This window comes from Siniperca chuatsi, linkage group LG5 (assembly GCF_020085105.1).
Source record: "Siniperca chuatsi isolate FFG_IHB_CAS linkage group LG5, ASM2008510v1, whole genome shotgun sequence".
NCBI lineage: Eukaryota > Metazoa > Chordata > Actinopteri > Centrarchiformes > Sinipercidae > Siniperca > Siniperca chuatsi.
The window spans coordinates 26,681,175-26,702,568 of NC_058046.1; the positions used below are offsets into that span (position 1 = coordinate 26,681,175).

The 21,394-nt window shown below is 38.8% G+C and overlaps 1 protein-coding gene across 2 annotated transcripts in view; it reads right to left on the reverse strand.

Moving 5' to 3' along the window:
• gak (cyclin G associated kinase) overlaps positions 1 to 20,580 on the reverse strand; it is a 34,364-nt gene extending 13,784 nt beyond the window's left edge. Inside the window, exons 1-15 of one of the 2 annotated variants that reach the window (XM_044195288.1) lie at positions 20,222 to 20,580; positions 15,573 to 15,634; positions 14,640 to 14,699; positions 13,426 to 13,540; positions 12,819 to 12,961; positions 12,440 to 12,565; positions 11,431 to 11,520; positions 10,706 to 10,841; positions 10,201 to 10,313; positions 8,071 to 8,149; positions 4,782 to 4,899; positions 3,570 to 3,578; positions 886 to 935; positions 505 to 653; positions 100 to 222 (exon numbers count right to left, since the gene is read on the reverse strand). In XM_044195288.1, the coding sequence (XP_044051223.1) occupies positions 100 to 222; positions 505 to 653; positions 886 to 935; positions 3,570 to 3,578; positions 4,782 to 4,899; positions 8,071 to 8,149; positions 10,201 to 10,313; positions 10,706 to 10,841; positions 11,431 to 11,520; positions 12,440 to 12,565; positions 12,819 to 12,961; positions 13,426 to 13,540; positions 14,640 to 14,699; positions 15,573 to 15,634; positions 20,222 to 20,363 (1,515 nt within the window). In that variant the 5' untranslated portion in view covers positions 20,364 to 20,580. The remainder of the gene's footprint in view (positions 1 to 99; positions 223 to 504; positions 654 to 885; positions 936 to 3,569; positions 3,579 to 4,781; positions 4,900 to 8,070; positions 8,150 to 10,200; positions 10,314 to 10,705; positions 10,842 to 11,430; positions 11,521 to 12,439; positions 12,566 to 12,818; positions 12,962 to 13,425; positions 13,541 to 14,639; positions 14,700 to 15,572; positions 15,635 to 20,221) is intronic. The other variant, XM_044195289.1, reaches the window with a different exon arrangement.
• Positions 20,581 to 21,394: the final 814 nt, after the last annotated feature.

The window sequence follows — 21,394 nt, forward strand, 5'->3', positions numbered from 1 at the left end:
CTTGACTTCAACTTAGCCCCCTCACCCCATCTGACCACGCATGAAGGACTAAGTCATCAGTCAACTTAGTCATCTAGTAGGTGGCGAGAGGTTACTTACCAGACAGTGTACTATACAGATGTTCCTCTGGTCTTGTTTGAGCCATAGATGCATGTTCTTACACACACTGTAGAGACTGCGGAGGTTGGGGGCACGGCGCACCTGCCAGTTACACTCTGAAACCTACAAACACACAGAATGCAACAAGAATATTGTATAGCTGCACACAAATTATAACCCTACTTTAATAATAGCAAATACTGTGGCAATAATAAATGTATGTATTACAGTGACAAATAGAGAAAAGCAGTACTGACACTGTTGAGAGTTAAACTATCCACTCATAGCAATGACTTACCCACATTGAGAAAGGGGAGTTTGGTAATGTCCCACTCTGACACAAATCCACCCACTAAAAAGGTGCACGTACACACACATGCAAACACACACACACACACTTCGTACCCTGTTGTGGAATCGAGAAGGCCTGTATGATCGTTTGGAGAGGTTGTAGACAGCATAGTGGCCAGCATGACGTGAATCCAGGAACAGGCGAACGTCCTCAATGTTGTTCTTTATCGCTGACTCCACCCCCTCTGCTGGGAAGGACATGACTACACACACACACACAAATACAGAGAAACGTGTAACCATTACATCAAAGGTTTATCTCTTTCTCGAAATGTAGTTAGTACAGTAAGTAAGATATGTCACATCACTTTCACTCAAGCCATGTCTAAACGCAATTACCCCTGACATAATTTTCATAAAGTAATATAAAATACAACAACAAAAAAAATTATGCAGTAACGTCAAAGTAAGTTTTATGGAGGGTACTATGCCTACCTGCTATTCTAGATGTGATGTATGAAATATCCAGGTCCCCTTTGGCGTAGCTGTAAGAGAAATTACAAGTGCAATTATAAAAGGAGCTGGTATACAATAATATAATAATTTTATTTATATATCACTTTTTAAAACACACAGTTACAAAGTGCTTCACATATAGGATAAAATACACACATACAAATACAAGTATACATACATACAAACGTACATACATCCATACACACATACACATGCATATGCATGATAAATATAGACAAAGATTAAAGCATACAAGAGTGTTTATAAAAAAGGCTAACCTAACCTAAAAGGCCCTGATCAGATGATCGGAGTGGGCGAGAGCTGGAATACGGGCTCAACAACTCCGCTATACAGTATATGCGGGGGCCAGGTCATGCAAGGCCTTGTACGTGATTAGTAAAATTTTGAAACTGATTCAGTGTTCAAATGTTGGATAAAAAGAATACAAAGATTCTTGGAGACAGACCTGATGTTGCTAGCGAGGGGGCCAATATAGTGACTGACCTCCTTAGTAAAACAATCAGGGCTGCTCACAAGGACCTCAGTTTTGTCAGAATTGAGATGGAGGAAATTTTGAGACATTCAGTTTGTAACAGAATCTAGGCAGTCATGAAGGGTGGTAAGGTTATTGAAGTTATTAGGTTCAACCCGAGAACTAAAGCTGCATGTCAGTGGCATAGCAATGGTAAGAGATACCACTGGAGGAGTTAAGCAGATGGCCCAGAGGTAGCATATACAATGAAACCAGAATAGGTCCAAGGATCGACCCTTGTGGGACCCCACATAAGAGAGGAGCAAAAGAAGACATATAATTGTTAATGTGAACACTTGTGTCTGTCAGACAAGTATGAAGAGAACCATTTGAGTGCAGTACAAGAGATACCAACCTAGTTCAGTAATCTATCAATTAAAATGGCATGATCAACGGTGTCAAAGCAGCAGATAAGTCAAGTAAAACTAATATGGCATATTCCCCTTTATCTGCATACATAAGAATATAAAACAACATAGTAGGGAGGAAAAAAACACAAATCTCTACAAGATATAAAAAAGGAAATAAAACAGCATAACTAAAGTCTGGGAGACTGCACAAATACAGGTCTGGTAACGCACACTGGTTCAGAAACAAGAAAAGCTTTGTATTACGATATACTAATATATGACTCTAGTTTTGAAACCATAATTTTGCAGGATGGAGAGGTCCCTAATCAATGCCTGAATGGGCATCTCTGCCAGGGCTACCACACAATACAGAATTTCAACCAATTTTGATGAAGGCTGTCCCACAAATGTACAAATTAGACTAAATAAATCCTCAGTTTATCTTTCCTCTGAGTCTTGCATCTGGCAGATGCTTGTTGTTGCATGGGAATACGCTCAACAGGATAATTACTGCCAATAGCTCCTTGGTGTTAAGTATTATTGGCAGTTAAATTATGTAGAAAGTAGGCTACATTGGATTTTACAGCAAAAGAAATCATATTGGAACAATGACAACAGCAAAAACAAAGCAATATGTTTCCCACTGAATACTAAAATTTTGTAAACACAAACAAATTGAGGCCAAGCAAAGAAATTAATCTATCTATACTGATGACACTGACACTGATGACAATGGTGGTTTAGTAAGCAGTGGAGCCATATTAAAATCTTTTAACTGCCATTCATTCATTCATTCAATCAGTCATTCATTCATATAGGCCAGTGATTCCCAACCCAGGGGGGTACTTCTGAAGTTGCTTGGGGGTATGTGGAAAGATTGTAGCTCAGCTAGTTTGAAAAAAAATTTAATTAAAAAAACAAAACAAAAGCATGTTTTGCGAGTGCATGAAAAGCCGCAGAGGAGCAGAGACGTTAAAACAGTTAAAAGTGATGAATAAATGATTGAAATAGATAACTAAGTATGGATAAACAGTTGTAATAGTTACCTAAAAGCAACGGAATGGTTGAAATAGTTGGCTTAAATGGTGGTATTGAGGAAGGGTTTATCTGACAGGGCTGGTGGAGTACATCCGACAAAAAAGGTTGGGAACCACTAATATAAGCTATGTATGCGACTGTCTGCTTTAGACAGCTAAAAGTTCTGAAACACTTCTGTCCTTACAAATTATACATACATCCAAATTATGCATACAAATTATATGATTGGTACAAGGGCAGCTAAATTAAGGTCAACATTTTTAACAGACTACTTCAATTTTAACAAAACTTCGAGAGATGTTGCATTGGCACTGCTTTCTGATATTTAACTTTTAAATGCTTGTCTGATGCAGGTGCTATAATGCACCTTTTAAAAAAAGGCCATCATTGACCATCAGCTGTAATTTTAATGTTTGATTTTAATTTTTAACTTGTTACTGAATAATTTCCTGTACCATGCATGGAGAATATGTTTAACTTGTTTTGTCATTCTCTGATGTCATTTTCTAATTATTTGACCTTTCCATTCACTCTTAAAATGATACTACTCTGTCCATTCACATCACGCTCTGCATTCATTCAAGTGAATTATTGAATGTGTGATGTTAGGATCAGCAAGCTGTGATGATGTTCACAGCACAGCAAAAGGCTCAGTAGGGTTTTCCTTTCTCTAAATCAAACACACACTACAGGAGCACACAGAGCAACGCATGAGTTGACGCACTTCACCGACCCATATTTACCTTGGGTTGCTAGGTGATGGACACATAGTGGGACCATGAGGGATTGGGACAGAGAAAAGAAACAACAAAAATAAACAAAACGACCATACAAATGGAACAAAACGATGATAGAATAACCAAATGAAACATCAAACTTTAACGGATATGGATAGTGTGGCTGTTAAAGGAACACTTTGTGACTGATATGTATAAAAAAGGTTGAAAATAACCAGAAGCCGCCTGTCTATAACGTCAACTGTCATTGTAGAAAAGGTTTCAATCGTAGTCATCTGGACACTGAAACGTCTTGATTCTGAAAACAGTGTCCAGATGACTACAATTGAAACCTTTTCTACGATGGAACACTCCTGGACGAATGAGGGACTACACCGTTTTATCAATAGTCATTGTCAGTGATTTCTGCAGCATCACTGATTGCTGCAGCCAAATGTAGCAGACTAGATTACTCACTCACCATCCGCTGACTTATTCTTATGCCAGTGGTTAATGAAGGAACTACAAGAGATATAACCTGAAATAAGGTTTGTCTTCTCCTGGGAGATTCATAACTGCAAAGTCTGCCATCAGAGTGGAGAACCACATTTCAGATAGCCAAGCAGCAAAATGTTCCTTTAAAAAAAAAAAGGTAAATCTGGGGCCAGGGTAGGTATGAGTATGAATGCTTACATAGACAATTTGCACAATCATCTATATTTACTTCAGGTTGATGCAACTGTGATAAAACATGGTGACTGACAATTGACAGTATTGTTTAGAAAACTGTTATGCCATTTGGTGGATGCCTGAATTAAAAATTCTTTACAGGACCACTGCATACTTTCAGTACAGTAAACTTAAAATTCTACAGTTAGCAGATCATCAAAACTGCAATAAATGATTACCAAACATGGTGGTGGACTTGACTAGGTTAAATAAGTAATACGTTGGTATATGTGAAGTTACAGTCGCTAGTGCAAAATGTGAAAAGTTTATCTGAATGTTCAGCCAACTCCATAGGTTAACAAACATAAACATAATGGGAATCATGAGATAAATTCAGAAAAACATGTCCATGTTATGCCAAGTGAGAAAAACATTGACTGTCAGGTTATATGAATAAAGCACAAACAGTGATCTGTGACAATAAAGATTAACTGAAAAGTGCATGACTGAAAATGCAATATGAAGAAATACAACAACGATAATCATGGTAACAAGGTTGGAGCATCTTACTTGGCTACTGACTGGATGACCTTAGAGGAAGTGTCCTTTATGTTGGTCAGGAAGCGCTCTGTTCCTCCCCTTAATATATCCAAGAGGCCACTGCCCGACTGATCAGGATCATATATGCCTATAGGCATAGCGGGGAAAAAGAGAGAATACTAAGTACATTTGCAGACTTTGTCATAGCTTAAACACTAACATTGGATTCACAATGGCAACAAAAATATTCATGCAATCTTTGCATGAAACAGCCTGCAAGAATTGTAATATTTGCATTTTCAAATTATTATCTAATGAACAGACCTAGACGCATTAGAAAATATCTGTTTACCAAGCTACAATAAATGAAAGAAAAGTTGTTGAAAAGTGAAATACATGTTCTACAACTGTAGATGTGAGTATGAAGTATCAAAAGTGGCACATTCCCTCTTAGCTGCAATGTACATGACACTCATGATAAACATTACCACACCCACAAACACTTAATGACATTAAGAAGTGGTTCATCAAATAGGGTCAAAGGAGATTGTTTGGATAAAATGTGTTGCTTTAGGCTGTGGTGGAGCTGTCTGATGTTGAGATACAACAACAGGCAGATGACTCAGATTCACTCAACATCATTTATTGCACAGGTCTGATGGTGAATTGACAGGAGGACTGGAGCCACACCTCAAAAGGAAAGAGCAAACATATTCTGCCTTTCGACAGATGGATGACTGGCAGTGCAGAAATCTTCTTAATGGACAGTACACAGCCTACATGAGTGTGTGTATAGATGGGAAAATGATGAGCTTATTATGCTCATTTAGAGAAAAGGTAACAACAGAAATATGATTTTCTCACCAAGTACTGTCAGCTCATGCTCTTAATAATCAAAATTCAAATCTCTTTAAAAAACAGAAGAATGAGCTAATTCTAGAGCTTGTGTATTTTGCTTCAGTCTGCTTCAGACATACTGCAAGGTGTGAAATCACCAACAGTCATCGTGCCAAATGCCAATATGTGGTCTGTGGCTGTTTAGTTTGTTTTCAAAAACACCCATTTTGGCAGTGTTGCTCTTTTTATATTCTGCTACATATTAATACTAAAAACATCTTATAAACTGAGAATACCAGCCATCATAGACAGTGACATTAAAATCAAAGTTAGTGGGTTACAGAGTGACTAGAATATTGTGCTTCGACACTGAAGCAGTGAGTGGAAACCATTTTGAACAAAAAAATCCTGCTCTATAACCATTTCAAAATGACTGGGAAATGAGATCAGAGAGTAAGATATCTCATCATGTTGGGAAATTTATTGTTAAATCACCATGCAAAGGCTCTCACAATAATTTCTAACACATATGAGAATCTGGACCAATGGGGTAAAAAACAAAACAAAAAAAAAAACCTGACCTACTGACTGTTGGTCATGAGTTACATTATGTGTCAGCATGGTGGTCACAGGTGAACTAACCAGATTACTTATTGCCATGTGTGTCAATAAGTGATATGGGTGGTGTGGATATGTGTGTGTGTGTGTGTGTGTGTGTGTGTGTGTGTGTTAGTGCTGTCAAAATTGGCCAAAAATGAAGTTTCGATTATTCGTTCTTAAAAAAAAAAAAACACATAGGTTCGAACTATTCGAATATCTATTTTTGAGCATTATGTCCATAAGATGGCAAACCAATAAAACCAGAGACATAACTACTTTTAGGTATATTTGTTTCAACATAAATGTGTCTTTTAAAAGCTCTACATACATACACATTACAAAATAAACAAATAAGGTTTGGTTGGAGTTCCTGACATCAGGCCATGCTCATTTGGGTACATATTTTCGAGATGTCCCATCGGATTGCTAGTGCTGGAATGGTAGGCTAACTGTAGCTTACATACAACTTTATCACGAGGTTCCACAATTTTGCCGTCTACTGACCAAAATCCGAACCTCAATCAGACGCCGGGTCTGGCTTTTATAGAACTTCTTTGGATGTATAAAACCTCTTAAAGCCACCGGGTTGCTCGCTTGAGCTAGTTCTAAGCGGCTTAGATCGCCCATACAAATATAAATGTCTAAACTTTTGTTAATATGGACGTGCTACACATCGTTAGATCGGTTAGATTCTCCACAATTCAATCGTTCAGTCCAGTGGCGTAAGGCAGTTACGACGGGCCCCAGTGCACGCTAGTTACTAGTTATGAAGCACACACACCATTAGGCCTTTATATGTTTTACCAGATTTTACAGTTGAATGAGTTACTTAGGCTATTGTATTGGGAAAGTAGAGAGGTCAAAAAGAAAACTATCAGAACCATGAATAGCGCCTAAACTAGCTTCTGTATATCGTATCGTCTCGTCACATGAGAGACTTGACATTGGACAACATCAACATACATATTACCTAGCAATCATCATTGCATATTTGTATATGACAAAAATACCAAGGAAAATAAGAAATTATTCATTTAATTGAATTGTTTTTTTTATAGTTTATTTATAATTTTTATAGTTCATGTAGAACAAGCATATCATTTTATTTTTATTAGACTGCTACTGACTGTTTTACAAAAAATAAAAATAAATAAACAAACAAATGGGTTTGTCTTTTCGAGGGGATATATATATAGCAAATGGCACCAATTTTAATTGAACGTGCGTTCTTTTTTAAACACAGGTGTATCTCCAAGGTGGCAATAACCAAATGACTCTCTCTGCGGCTGAGTTGGGTTGTGAACTCTCTGCCATCGTTACCACATGGTTGTTGTTGAATTATTCGCTCGTTTCAGCTTGACCTACATTTCATTATCAATCCACGAAAGTGACAATGTGTGCGTCCTGTCCGTCATGCAGTGCATTCAGCGCAGTGCACGAGAACTGCCGAGGCAGACAGCAGCGGTAGTGCTGCTTTTTTTCTCACAATCAAAAATTTAATTTAGAATATTCGTTGACAGCCCTAGTGTGTGTGTGTGTGTGTGTGTGTGTGTGTGAGAACATGTGTTCCTGGCTGAATAGAAATTAGGGGTTATAAAAAAGAGCAGTTTAGTGAAATTAAGTGTCTTGTAAGTAATAACATGTAGCTATTATGCTAGGCGTCCCTTATGGGGTTACAGGTTATCCTTTAGCAAATCAATGAATTGTTAAATTTCACTTCTAGAAACAGGACATTGACAGAATGGCACAACACTACTACTCTGTAACACTCTGAAACAAAGAAACACTATAAAAAAAACCATACACAAACCTGAAAACTCTCTAACAAACACTGTCTCAAACCCACAGAGAGCATAATACTGTCATCCAAACAAACTTTTACCTGCATTGTTGGGGACGTTGTGGATCTGCATGGGCGGCTGGGCCCCGTTGTTGCCAAAACCTCCGTTCTGCTCCAGCAGCTGCAGACATTCATAGCCGTCATACACTGGACGCCAACAGTAGTACGCACTCAACATTGTAACAGATAAGTCAACAAAATGAGAACTAAGTTTACAAAAAACTTAAAAACAGATATGAACGAGGAGCAGCAACAGAAAAGAGGTTAACAGAGAGAGTGAAGAAAATCATCAGAAAAACAAAAGGTCTTCCTTAGAAATGCAAAAAAATGTCATCTTAAAAAAACATTTAAAAATACCAAATTACATCCCAGTAAGGAATAAAAATAGGGCACAAATAGAGGAACAGAAAAAGAGCATCAATCTATGAGATAAGCGACAGGTTTTTGTCCCTAAATATAAAATCACCAGTTCAAAAGAATTTCAAAAAGTAGATTCAAAAAAATTGTTTGTGTCAGACGTGCTAGATAAAATAATTTTCAGATGAGAACTAGAGTGTCTGGGTCTGCGTTAAGGCAACCAGACAGCCTCTGCGTCTCGCTTCCCCACCGGGATGTCTACCGTATTTCCATGTCAGTATTTCACTTCCATCTCTGCTCTCTTCCTTCACAAGTTTTCTCCTCTCCCTCCTCTCTGATCCATCTCACAGTCTGCCTCTCCATATGTCTGTGCTGAGAAGCAGCAGAGAGAGGAGGAGGAGAAGGAGGATTATACTCTCCTTATGTCCAGCAGGGAAACCCGTTCTTAACCCTAATCAGATCAGCGATCACCAAATCTGCCTTCACTCTGCACACATTTACCAGCCTTACCAGGATTCAGTTTTGTAAGAAACTGGATGGGAAACTCAGTGTGCTTCAATTTACTAATTTGTTCTGAGCAATGGCATAATCTTAGAATAAGACAGAAGGATACATACACTGGCTCATCTATATATCAGAATAACTGTAAACCTGGAGATTTTTGACATTGAAATCAGCTTTACATTCTATAAAACACAACTGTGGGTGAGGATTTGGTGATAAGTACCAGGATTTGTGGATTTGTGGTAAGAATCATAAGAGGCTGTGGCTGCTTAGTTGGTCATGGCCTGCCACCATGCAGGGTAAAATGCTTTTCTATTCCAAAACCTGAGCTAAAATCTTAAATGTGATTGTGCTGAATTAGCAACTGTGGGTGGTAGATGAAAAAAAAAAAAAAAATGTTTTCTGCCTTTACAGTCACAATGCCACTGAAAATACTGCTTTACCACTGAAGTGTTGGTATCACTTCATGCTTGTTTTTAATTTCAGTTTCACCCATTTTCATCTCTATGTCTCTGTCTCTTTGGACCCATTAGGACCATGCCAGCTGGGAAGAGAGGAGCCTGGGAAAGAGAATACAGACTCCTTTGAGCCTGCCGCTGTGTGTGTGTGTGCGCGTGTGTGTGTGCTTGTGCACATGTGCGTGTGTGCTGGTTGTATATGAGCCTGAAAAAGTGTAACCACATTAGCAATTTGAGAGCGCACAAGTGTGCATACACGTTTACACACATAGCGGAAGAAGCCGTTTGTTCGGGCCTGTCAATAGCCTCTTCACAGGCTGGCAGACACTGAGGATGTGCCTGTGTCTCAGCCTGTCAACTTGTTTACTCCAAAACGCGAAAGTTGTCACCTACTCAAAACTGATACCTGAAGCAGAAGCCACTTTAGACAGAGATCAGACAAACTCATGAGCCATAAGCCCTTTAATACAAAACGATTAATTACTTATTGCTCTCAAATCCATTTTTATAACGAAGGAGAAATAAGGTCTTCATGGCGGGAGACACCTTCAATTGCATTTTCCCTTGTCTCCTGGCTGGGAGAACAGACTAATTTATCAGCCACAGCCATAATTTTGCTCCATTTCAATGGCGATAATTTCTGAAAATCCACGGTTTGTTTTAACCTCAGTCAAGAAACCAATGACTTTCTCTTCAAGATAAGGGCTTGAAAAATATCAACAAAAACAGCAACAGAACAGCGGCATAGCACGGTAAATGTCTATGTGCTACAGACAGCATAGGAGAAGTTGGCGAAGTTTTACTGTAGTATCACTTCTTAAACCTAGTGCCATAGCATTTGCCATACACCTACCTCTGTAATGGGAGACTTGGGGTTGACGTTGCGTGCTGCTGCTATCTCCTGGAGCTGGTTGACCAACTCTGTAATAGACAGACGCTCCTCTGGGTTCACCTTCAACATGGAACCTGGACAGCAGGAGGAAGAGGAGGAGGAGGAGGAGGAGGAGGAGGAGAGTGGGTGCAGTGGAAAAAGAAGGAAATGTTAAAAATCTGAAGAGGTAGAGGTAATGATCAGGAGGAGGACAAAAACATGGAGACTCATAAAGGAAGCAAATCATGAACAAGACCAGAGTACTACTATTTACCAAGTTATGGAAATCAAGGATATGTATGATTAATTAGTAACAACTGGTCATTATCTTAATCTTAACCACTTTTCTTGCTGGTAAAGGTGACAGTAAATTTGACCTGTGGTGACAACTGTGACTTGCAGACAAGAAGAATGGAGGGAAATAGAGGGATGATGGATAAACGGACAGACAGTCAGAAACTAGCAGACACAGAACAAAGGTTCGTACGTATGAGGTCGTGATACACAGTGTACTTCACATCGTTCTGAGGGATGGAGTATTTTCCGTTCACGATTTGCAGCTTGGCCCCCTCCTCGAATGGGTGCTGCTTAAAACACAACAGGTAGAGGATGCACCCTAGGGCCTGCACGGGAGAGTGGAAATAATAAAGGCAACAATAAACTCTCAAGCCACCTTTCTCATGAAACAGTCACAACAAAAGACATTGACACAAAACGCTGGCAGAAGACAACCTGTTGTGTCCAAACAACTAACAGAGAAAGGACTAATTAATGTCTGTACTAAATAATTAGTTTCAACAGGCTCTCTCCCTTTGTGTTTCTGTTGTGTGTGTCTTGTGTGACAAGTCACTGTCACTATTATGTAGGACCTGAAAACATACAGTATTTTACCAGACCTAAAAATAAAACATAATTTAACATAAATAACATAACATAAAAAAGGACCATTATACAACTGTGAATCTGACTATAAGCAATGCCATCTGACATTTTAACAACACAGCTAAAGCCTCATGTTTTTAACACTCCTAACATCTACCGATCAGAAACAAGTGATGTTTAAATCTCTGATCATCTTGGCTTCATACAGAATCTCTCTTCTATAGACTACCATGATGGCCAGCTCGGCTGTAGCAACGGTAAACTCTGATGATCAGTCCTGGTTTAGCTGTGACATTGGAGGGTAGAAAATAAAAAGGTAAAAGCTCTGACCCAGATGTCCTGTTTATCATTGATGGGGAAGTTGGAGTAGAGATCGATCATCTCGGGCGTTCGGTAGGCTGGAGTGGTGTTCCTTGTGATCTACACACAAACGAAAAAAGAAAAAACAAACTAAACAGTAGATAAAACCAAAGCCAAGTATCCAGCTATAGTCAGATGTTGGTAAATCTTGGCTCTAACTGATGTTCATCTAAGCCATCATTTTCACTGAGAAAAGTTTATAAAAATCAAGAAAATGCTTCGACAACCTTGGGAAAAAACTTCGTTTTTCTGTTTTTCATGAAAAGGACACTTATGTGCCCCCACACGGAGAGCTAAACATCAAATCTAAATTAAAAAGCCATCCACCTCGGATTTTTCATCATAAAAAGCTCTTCCCTCAAGCATCTCTTTTGTTCTACTAGACTGAAAACAGGTGCCCGATGGACACGCAGTTTATTACATTCAGAAACCAGGATCTCTGGGGTCCTGCATACTGAGGTCATCTGTGACAAAGCATCTTTGTGTGAGTGTGTGTCTGTGTGGTTATGGTATAAATATAATTAACTTGATCACTGCTTCCTGGACCTCTTGCTGTTAATTCAATCAAAGGTTTCTGGTTCCTGTCCAACACCATGACGACAGTATTGCCACTGATCCACTGTAACTTCTGAATGTGTTTTTCCACCTCTCAATTGAAGAATTGACTTTCATAGTAAAATTAGAGGATATTATATGCATTCAAAGAAAACTGGCTGTGTTTTGTGTTATTTACTTCACCAAATTAAAACCATTAGTGCCTCAGATAAAATGCTTATGTAATGTGAATATGGATTCAGTTACAAATCTTTGTTTAGAATTCATATTTTGAGTCTCTGTATGTAAAAACTGTATTATATAGATTATTTCAAGATTATTGGCAATAAGAAAAAAATGTTTTAAGACTTTCAGACAATGTATTGTATAAGGAGGGCCCTGTTGAGGTCAACTGATGTTCAAGTGCGTGCATGTGTGTGCATACCTCATCCTCCACCATGGACCTCTTCTGTGCCGACCAGCTGTAGTCGGGGTAATGTGACACTGTGGTGGCACTGCCAAAGTCACACAGCTTGATGGTGCCCTGGTTACTAATCAAGAGGTTCTCAATCTGCAACACATCAAGTAAGCAGTGAGTTAGCATGTCAATAAATACACATTTAAGTACCTATTAGTAATCATAATAGCCCATAATTTGAAGTACTATCAATTGCAGTATCTTATTTATACAATACAAAGTGTAGTCATATTGATGGGTTCCATTTCATGTATTCATTCTGGGTTACTGCATATTATGGATACTTTATCATTCAACAGCTCTGTGATACATCATTGACTCATCCATCTACCAAAGACTGACTAACCTTGAGGTCTCTGTGTATGATTGGAGGCTTCTGTTTGTGCATGTGCTGCACGCCGCGGCACGTCTGGTAGAAGATTTTCAGCACCGTGTCACATGACATGGGAGCCCTCTGCTCTACCCGCTTTATAAAGTCCACCAGCTGACCTGAGGCAGAAGAGATACAAAGTAAAAATAACACCTGCCACTACCCAGATATTTTTTTGTCTGTTGATTGTAAGTCTGATGAATTTGAGACTGCAGATAAAAGTCTTGTATCATGCAATAAAATAGTTAATTAAATAATGGTGCTTCACACACATCAAATAAATGTTTAAATAGTGTTGATACATAATTTTAAAGGGGAAGTAAGGAGTTGTTTGCTTACAAAGCTGAAAAAAAAACTACTGAATGAAAACAAAGTCTGTTGTGAATGAACAGTCAGAAGAAGAAGTAGAAAGGCTGCAGACGGGAAACCATTTCATCACGAGTGCCTTTCAGTTAAGTTCAGTTAAGTTTAGTTTGATGAATGAGTAAGTACCGATTCAGTAATAAAGAAGTAAACACAGAAAGAAGTAGAAGTAAAAATAGTTAGAAAAAGTGTCTCTGTGTGTAGGAATGTGTGTATTTACCTTTACACAACTCAGTGAGGATCAGGAACTCCGCCTGTCCGGTGTCTGACTCCTCCTTGCTGATGGAGGCAGCAGAGCAGAACTGAACCATGTTGGGATGACCTGACAGCTTTTTCTATAGAACAAGCAGGTCAAGGAACATTCAGTATAACCACTACTGTGGTGTCAAGCCTGGTCTCAGGTCAGCAACTTCAGAATTTCAAACAGAAATCACTAATCGTCCTCTGGTGACAATGTTGGTAGGATTTACCTGTGGCTTTTCGAATCTACCAACCACTTTGGAGGTTTTCATTGTGGCCACTGACTTGAGCAGAAATCTCCAACAATATAAATTGATCTACTCTGCCACTGATGCATAGCCAAGCAAGCCTCAAAGGAGCAATTCTGTTCTAAAACTGTATCTTGCTGGTCAAACAGTGAAAGCAGGAAGAGATTATGGTTGGGTGATAGAAGACTTTAGTCTTTATTTTTCTGCCTCATCAGCCTTCAAGGCATTAGTTCTAAAACACAATGTTGCAATGGAACTAGGAACACAGTGCTTCATTTACAAATAGCCTGTGCCTCCACAATGTGCGACACAGTATGAAACAACTATTGTCCAAATGTACAAGAGATGTCCCAGCATTTTTAACTGCTGGCCAAGGTTTGTTAGTTCCCTCCACTGACTCAGTTATCTCATTGATAAAAACTGTAACTCCATAAAAAAAAAAAAACCTCCACAGAGACATTGAAATACAATGGATGCTTCTGTGATTTGATCTTATTCCTCCTCCAACCACTGAATAACAAATATGTGAATGAAACCCCTTCAGAATAATTAACTTTCTGTCCTGCTCATCACTTCCTCTCAAACAAGAAACACACCGGAGTGGTTTAGAAAAGATTCACATATGACAAGCTTTTAAGGATAGAACCACATAATACATAGCAGTCTGTGTTTGTAAAACCACAATGCTATTATAAAGTTAAGCACTGTAAATATATATTAGGTGCTGTATTGCGCATTTTGGCATTGTGTGGTGTTGCCAATAAACTACAAGTGATCTAGTTAATAACAGTATACTATGCTGGAGGTGCATTCCACAATCTTTAGATTAGAGTTCAACTTGCCTTTGTCACATGTCGCCCGTTGCTATGTGCTAAAACAGAAATGCTCTGATCTTAAGAAAAAAACAAAGGTCTTTTCATGATGATCTGGAAATGATAAAGGATACCATGAAGCAGACTTCCTGTATGATTTCCTTGTTCTTCTCTTCCTCATTAGACAGCAGCCTCTGAAACAAAAGCAAACACACAGACCATTAGTTTGTTGCTATTCTGTGATCAGGTGACACCTCATCTTTATATGAGACATACCCAAGAGGACTTCACTGTCATATTCCCTCAATAAGCTGCCTATACAGTAGTTTGCACTGAGCATGAGAAAACTGATTTCTATGCCAAGTAAAACAGAATAAGAGATTATCACATTAACTGCTCCTGCTGATTATGGTGGCTTACACGTTCAATGGCCACTTTCACAATTTCACAATTCAGTCTGGATCTAGACCCAGAGAGAACCCTAAAATGGATGTTCGCAAGCAAGCACAATCCAAACATGGCCAATATTTAGCACATTAATGTTTTTCCGCAACCATTTCCATTTCATCAATACAGCTATTGTGTAGCCGCACGCTTGACCCTTTTCTGCCTTGTGCAATTATCATTTATTTGTCCTGCATTAAATATAGTATAGGAAGTTAATCTGCTGAACTTTTAAACACAACAACACACGGCATCTTAACACTACAATTATATAGTATGGAGCCGATGTTCTCCACATAATCAAACCTGTGCCATAATTCTTTGAGCCTTGTCGTTCTCAAGGAATGTTTCCTGAGCAATATGGTCAACAAGCAGCTGCCCACATTAGTACATTACATTTTTTTAACAGCTTCATAATTAGTAGATAGCACAATGCACATTCAATGCATGCACAGCTAATGTTCCTGATTCAGTGCATCATGTATAGACATTGCCATGCCTATTAACAAATGAGTGAATTAATGAATGAATGTGCAATATTGAGTGGTATGGCCAAAATGTGGCTCGACATGTAACAAGCAGTAACATGTAGACTTTTTTCAGTGGGTACACCTTTATCTTACCTTGAGGGCATAGTCTTTACCACTGCTCATGTCCTGGGCTTCATACACAAATGCAAATCCACCTGAGAAATAAGAGAGAGCAACCAGGATGTCATTTACATTGTTTACTCTTCATTTCTTCTACACGAATAGTACATACACTCTTGAGCTCTTAAAATGATACATAATCATCTATCTCAGATGTTCAATGTATTGCAGAAATTGGGTAATATGGTCTAAGGTAGCTACTGTGAATTAATGTCAAATTTCTATGTCTGATTTGTTCTGCTATGACTGTTGTACTTTAATGTGTTAAAGTGATAACTGTGTGGTTCTGAGTACGGAAACAAAAACATTCACACTTGAAATGTTATGTATACGTCACTGCTCTGTGACATAACCTAGGGCAGCTATTAAAACAAAAACGACAAAGGGGCCAGAAATAAAGGGAACACATCCAATTTTGGGGTAGGCTTTCCATTTTAAAGGTGGAAATACAACCACCACACCATACCTCCCATTCCATTCCACAGGATACTGAATTCATTTAGTTTCACCTTATGAATACAGAGAGCACTAAAACCACCAGCAACGCCCTGCTTCACACACCCATAAACATTTGAACCTGGAAGCTGCCAAGTATAACCACAGTCTTATCTGCTGGCCACTGAGCAGCCACATTTGAGAAACTGGAGCTTAAGTGCCTTGCTCAAGAACAACACAACACAAGCAACCTTGTCCATGAGCTCACTTCTCTAACCTTTGGGCCACTGCTTAACCCCCACTGAATATACACCTTTTCACTGAAGGTGTGGCTGAAACCTGAACTGGTGATAATGTGGGTAATGCTGCAGTAATAATCAGACAGCTATTAGGGAGGAAGGAGAATGAGCTTTGCCTGGTAGGACGTTCTCCAGTCTTTCGCAGACAAACATACAGCTGGACAGACTATTCTCAATTGGACATACATTTTTATAGAACGGCACCACACCACTCTAATTACAATTTTACAAATCAGTACTACTGAGAGCCAAGTCACTTAAAACGGGCCATTGGTCGTAGTAGTCGACCGATTAATCGGGCCAATCTTTGGCATTTAAATATTGCATGGAATAATAGAATTATACATGACTTTTCTTTTTTTTTAACCCAAATACTGACCTTGTATTTTTTCTATTTTAATATTTACATTGGCATTATATATCTGCCATCGGCCATCCTGCTCTCTAAATATCGCCATCGGCCATTGAAAAACCCATATCGGTCAACCACTAATTGGTCATAGTTTAGTTCACTGTCTGTACAGTGCTGCAAAATTCAATTATATATTATAACAATAAGTATAAATACATAATCATAACTAATTTTTATACATAAGCACATCTATATTAATTAATTTTGATAGCTCAAGTTTTCATTTTGAGATTTAAAAGCCACTGTGGCTAGTGGACGAGAACCTTTGGTTTCCCAACTTTTTCCATCAAGTGTGTGTGTGTGTGTCTGTGCTCACAAGAAATTGTATTTAGCAAGCCATAGTCCAAACAAGGCCAGGGGGCGGTTACCATAGCGATGAGTAAATCAACTACCAGCCTCGCTTCTCTTTCTGAAAACCTGAATGAGCACACTCAAGATTCTAATCTTTAAAGCTTTATTTACAAAGGGAAGATTACCCAAGCGTGTACAGTGGCTATTACTATGCCAGTCCTGATTTTTTTAACTTTGTCTTGGATTCAAACCAGCAACCTGATGGTCACAAACTACATGTCTTTAGCATGACAGAACACAGGTTTTATTACATTTATGAGCCCATGCCCCACACTTAACAGCATACTTTATCTTACTACAAACACTTAGCACAAAGCGCAACAGCCAGCTATCGAACCAGTAGGACATTTATTGCCCATTACAGCAACATTTACGTGCAATGCCAGTGACTTTGCTTTGAGAATGCACACCCGTCCCTGCGGGGATCACATGTCTTCCTCTGTTTTGTGCTGGCAAAGGGAGGGACTGAAAACTGAAAGGCTCCACATTTCCTTTGCTCCAGTTACCAATCCATTCCAAGAAAAATACTGAAAATAGGGGTAAAAATCCTACTCCATCACACCCAAACGTATCAAATCTTGCTAGGGTACAATCCGCTCAAGCTCTGAAGAGACCTCTCTTGTCTAGTGTTTCACCTGCTCAGAAGAGGGCATAAAAGCCAAAAGAAAGGAAAGGCCAGCCAGGTGTCATGGTTCCTAAAAACCTGTTTAGATATTAATCTCTGCCTCACTGACATAAGGAGAGAGTATGTGGTTGTGAAACTGAGCTCAATACTACTACGATGATAACCTGCACTTGACTTTTTCTTTCATCAGCAACACAGCAGAGTGGTTTCCTAAATTTACCCAACAGCATTATGTGGCTACCCAAACAGATTCTTTGAAGTGGAACAACTGTTGAATGATCATTGCCTATCTGCCCAAGTTGCTAGTACAGTAGACAGACAAACTAGTCATGGCCCTAAAAAAATTGAACCATCTGGTTACAGCCATCCATTGTATTCTGTCAGCAAAGATCTTGGTGAGGAAACTGCAACAAAGACACCTTTCAAACAGCAGGATGGGAGTTTGAAAAGGGCAAAGGTTTAGAGTAAAATGATCTTGACTTTTACCATCTGCTTTGATTGTAAGTCTTGTGTGTGTCCTTTAACCTCTCTTCAACCAACTACCATGGCTGAGGATGTGCAATCACAACACTTAGGTTATACTGTTGCTCAGAATGGAATTAGACTTGAGCTGAAACAATTATGCCTAGCTGATAATATATCTACAGAAAGTTAAGCAACAACAATTTTAATAATCCATTAATTGTTTGTCATTTATCAAGCAAAAATGTAAACCATTAAATGGTGCCAGCTTCTCAATTATGAGCATTTCTCTGTTTAATAGCATTGCAATTTCAATCTGCTGTAATGGTTTTTCTAACATATGCATAACTATATCTAAAAGAAGGCTTTGTTTTCTTCACATAAATTCAGAATGCAGTTGGGGCTGAATACCTCAGAATGAGTCAGAGTTGCGAAAAGCAGACATGGTAGCGGTTTGAATTACAAAGAAAAGACTGCTTCTGTTCCTTGCACTTAAGGTGATGAAACAATCTGTTAGAATTAGTCATCATTCTCCAAGTAAAGTGGAATGAAGGCACACATTACTAGCTGACACTAAGAGCAGAGAGACTTGCCAGCTTTTTCAATCTGGTTTTTGTCACAGTTTTTGCACCAAGTACATTAACTGAGAAGCCATCAGTTAGCTGTAAGGACTAATCTAAAATGAGTGCAACAATGTCCAACTTTGTCTTAGAATTGTTAAAAATCATAAATAAATAAGATTTAGCTACAATTAGTTATTTTTCTTCCTAATATTTATTATTTTCTATTATTTTGCTGGTTTGTGTTGTAGGAATTTCATAATGAATTACATAAAAGGTGGAGCAAGTTTGCTTGCTGAACCACTGAAGCGACACCATGGATGAGTTGTAACAAGATTGTCTTGCCACTTTGCAATGAGCAAGAATCCCTGTTCACTGCCACAGAGAAGAAACCTGATCTGAGGGTTTACATGTGTACTGTACTGTTGCTTACAAACAAATACAGGCTGGTAATTCAGATTCAACTTCAGACATATTATTATAAACTGAAATAGCATTTCCTTAGAATTTTGCAGCATATGATGAAGGGACTCAGCCAAATGGTATTTTTTGTGGTTAATATGAGTCTTATACATGTACATAATACATCTATAGCTTGCAAAATAAAACTAAATTTCAGAAACAATTATCAAAAATCCTATTTGATTTGAGATGGCAATGAACTGGCAAACTAATTCAACTTCCTACATGCCATGTAGACAAAAGCACACTTTTCCTGATGCTGAGCTTCCAAGGACCAAATCAGAAATTTAAAGCGGTTTCATCAACACATTTCATCTTTTGTTGCCCATGTGTTTCTTTTGCAGCCCTAGCCAATAGCACACAAAAGGAGGGATCAGGGAGGAAGGGGCACTGGCACTCAACCAGTCTCTTCCTTTATGTCACAAGACAGAATCCTGAAAAGCTCTGCAGATGCTTTGATTTGTATGTTTGTGTAATTAACATTAAAAAGGAGTCCTGTCAAGTAGGAGCTTTGGTAACAACATTTCCATCACCACTGATATATTCATTCTACCACGGCATGCCTTCCTGCCCCCTTTATTATGATCTTTCTCTTAAGTTAAACATGTCTTGCTGCCAAGGAAGATGCTAAGGTTTAAGGTATGTAGCTAACTATGGGTTGGGAGTTGATGTTGGCATGTAAAATGCAGCTGTGCGTATCTCGCCGTGACTTAGAGCTCAATGAGAATAGACTGGAACGTACTAGGCAAGCTGAAAGTTAAAGTTGTCTTACGTTATGCATCACCTTCACACATCACAACCTGGTAATTGATTTACTGCTTGTTAAACACACACGAAACCAAATTATCAACTGCTGTTTACGTGGTGACTCACAGCTCTGCAGTTGCAAACGCTATTGTCAATGACTACGACTAGATATATGTCACTAATGCTTGCCTGTTAGCTAATTCAGCTAGCTAGCATGCCTTTTCGCGCAAGACGTTATCAATATTTCTCGTAGTGGTACACCACCTCACCTTCCGCGATCACCCTCTTGATCCTCAGCTTCATGTCACCTAGCTCAACAACTTGTCCGACGAAATCATTCTGGTCCCGGCTGGTCGCTCCGGACGAGCCGGGCCCGGCTAGGAAATCCAGTGCCGACTGGAACAGGGACATTTTATCCAGCGCTCTGCTTCAGACTCACGGAGGCCGGCTCCAGGAGAGGGAATGCGCTGTCTAAATCCCAGCAGGCTCAGCAGAAAAACTTAACGGCGGTTTATGCTGTTATAAAGGCTTATAATCAGGTGATATTATTATTTCACTGTAAGCAAACATCCTCTTCCTGCTGCTAGGCTGACGAGGCCGCCACCATCACCAGCGCTGACTTCCGTGAAGGGTGATGACGTCAGGACACGATTCAGTCATGTGACGTAAGAAAAAAAAATTACGAAACGAAAAAGGATGCTTGTCTATTCAATTGGAGAAACAAACGCTGTAAAATGAATGTTTGGCTTAACTGAATGAAACATTGTGAAAACGTTGTTTTTATATTTACAATGAAAGTACTTCGAAAAACCCAAATTTATCAGCTAGACAGCAAACGTTTTGTATAGCTGGATTACAACGTCTCCGGTGCATGTTATTCAATGTACAGTAAGTGATAGAAAGCACCGAAATGTTAGTAAAAGAACGTAAATGATTAAAATAACTTTTTTCTAGGGGATGCAATTATTACATCCTCTTTAGTTGCATAATAGCAGGGAACATAATACTTATTTGCGCTAAAATGCAGAAAAGTCGAGTTCCCTGACAAGAAATAGGCCTACCTTAAAATATATTTAGGCTCACAAGATCCTATACAGATTTAGTATATGGTAAGATTTGACAATAAAGCAATTCAGACCATATCTGAAAATACTGGGCTTTGCACAAGGTCATGGTAGCACTTATGCAGATCTACATTGTTATGACCTGAAGGTCATATCGACTTTACGGAATAATTGTTAAAATTACAGACATTTTGATTCCAACAAATACTGTGGTGTCAAACTTTACAACATAACATTCTTCAAATGAAATACACATAGAGCTGTAATCTAAAGTCTTATCTACAGTCACACATGTGAGGATAATATTGTAGCACACAATATCTAGTATTAGCACGCCATCTACTGGACATACATCTGTCAAGTTCATGTGTTTGATTT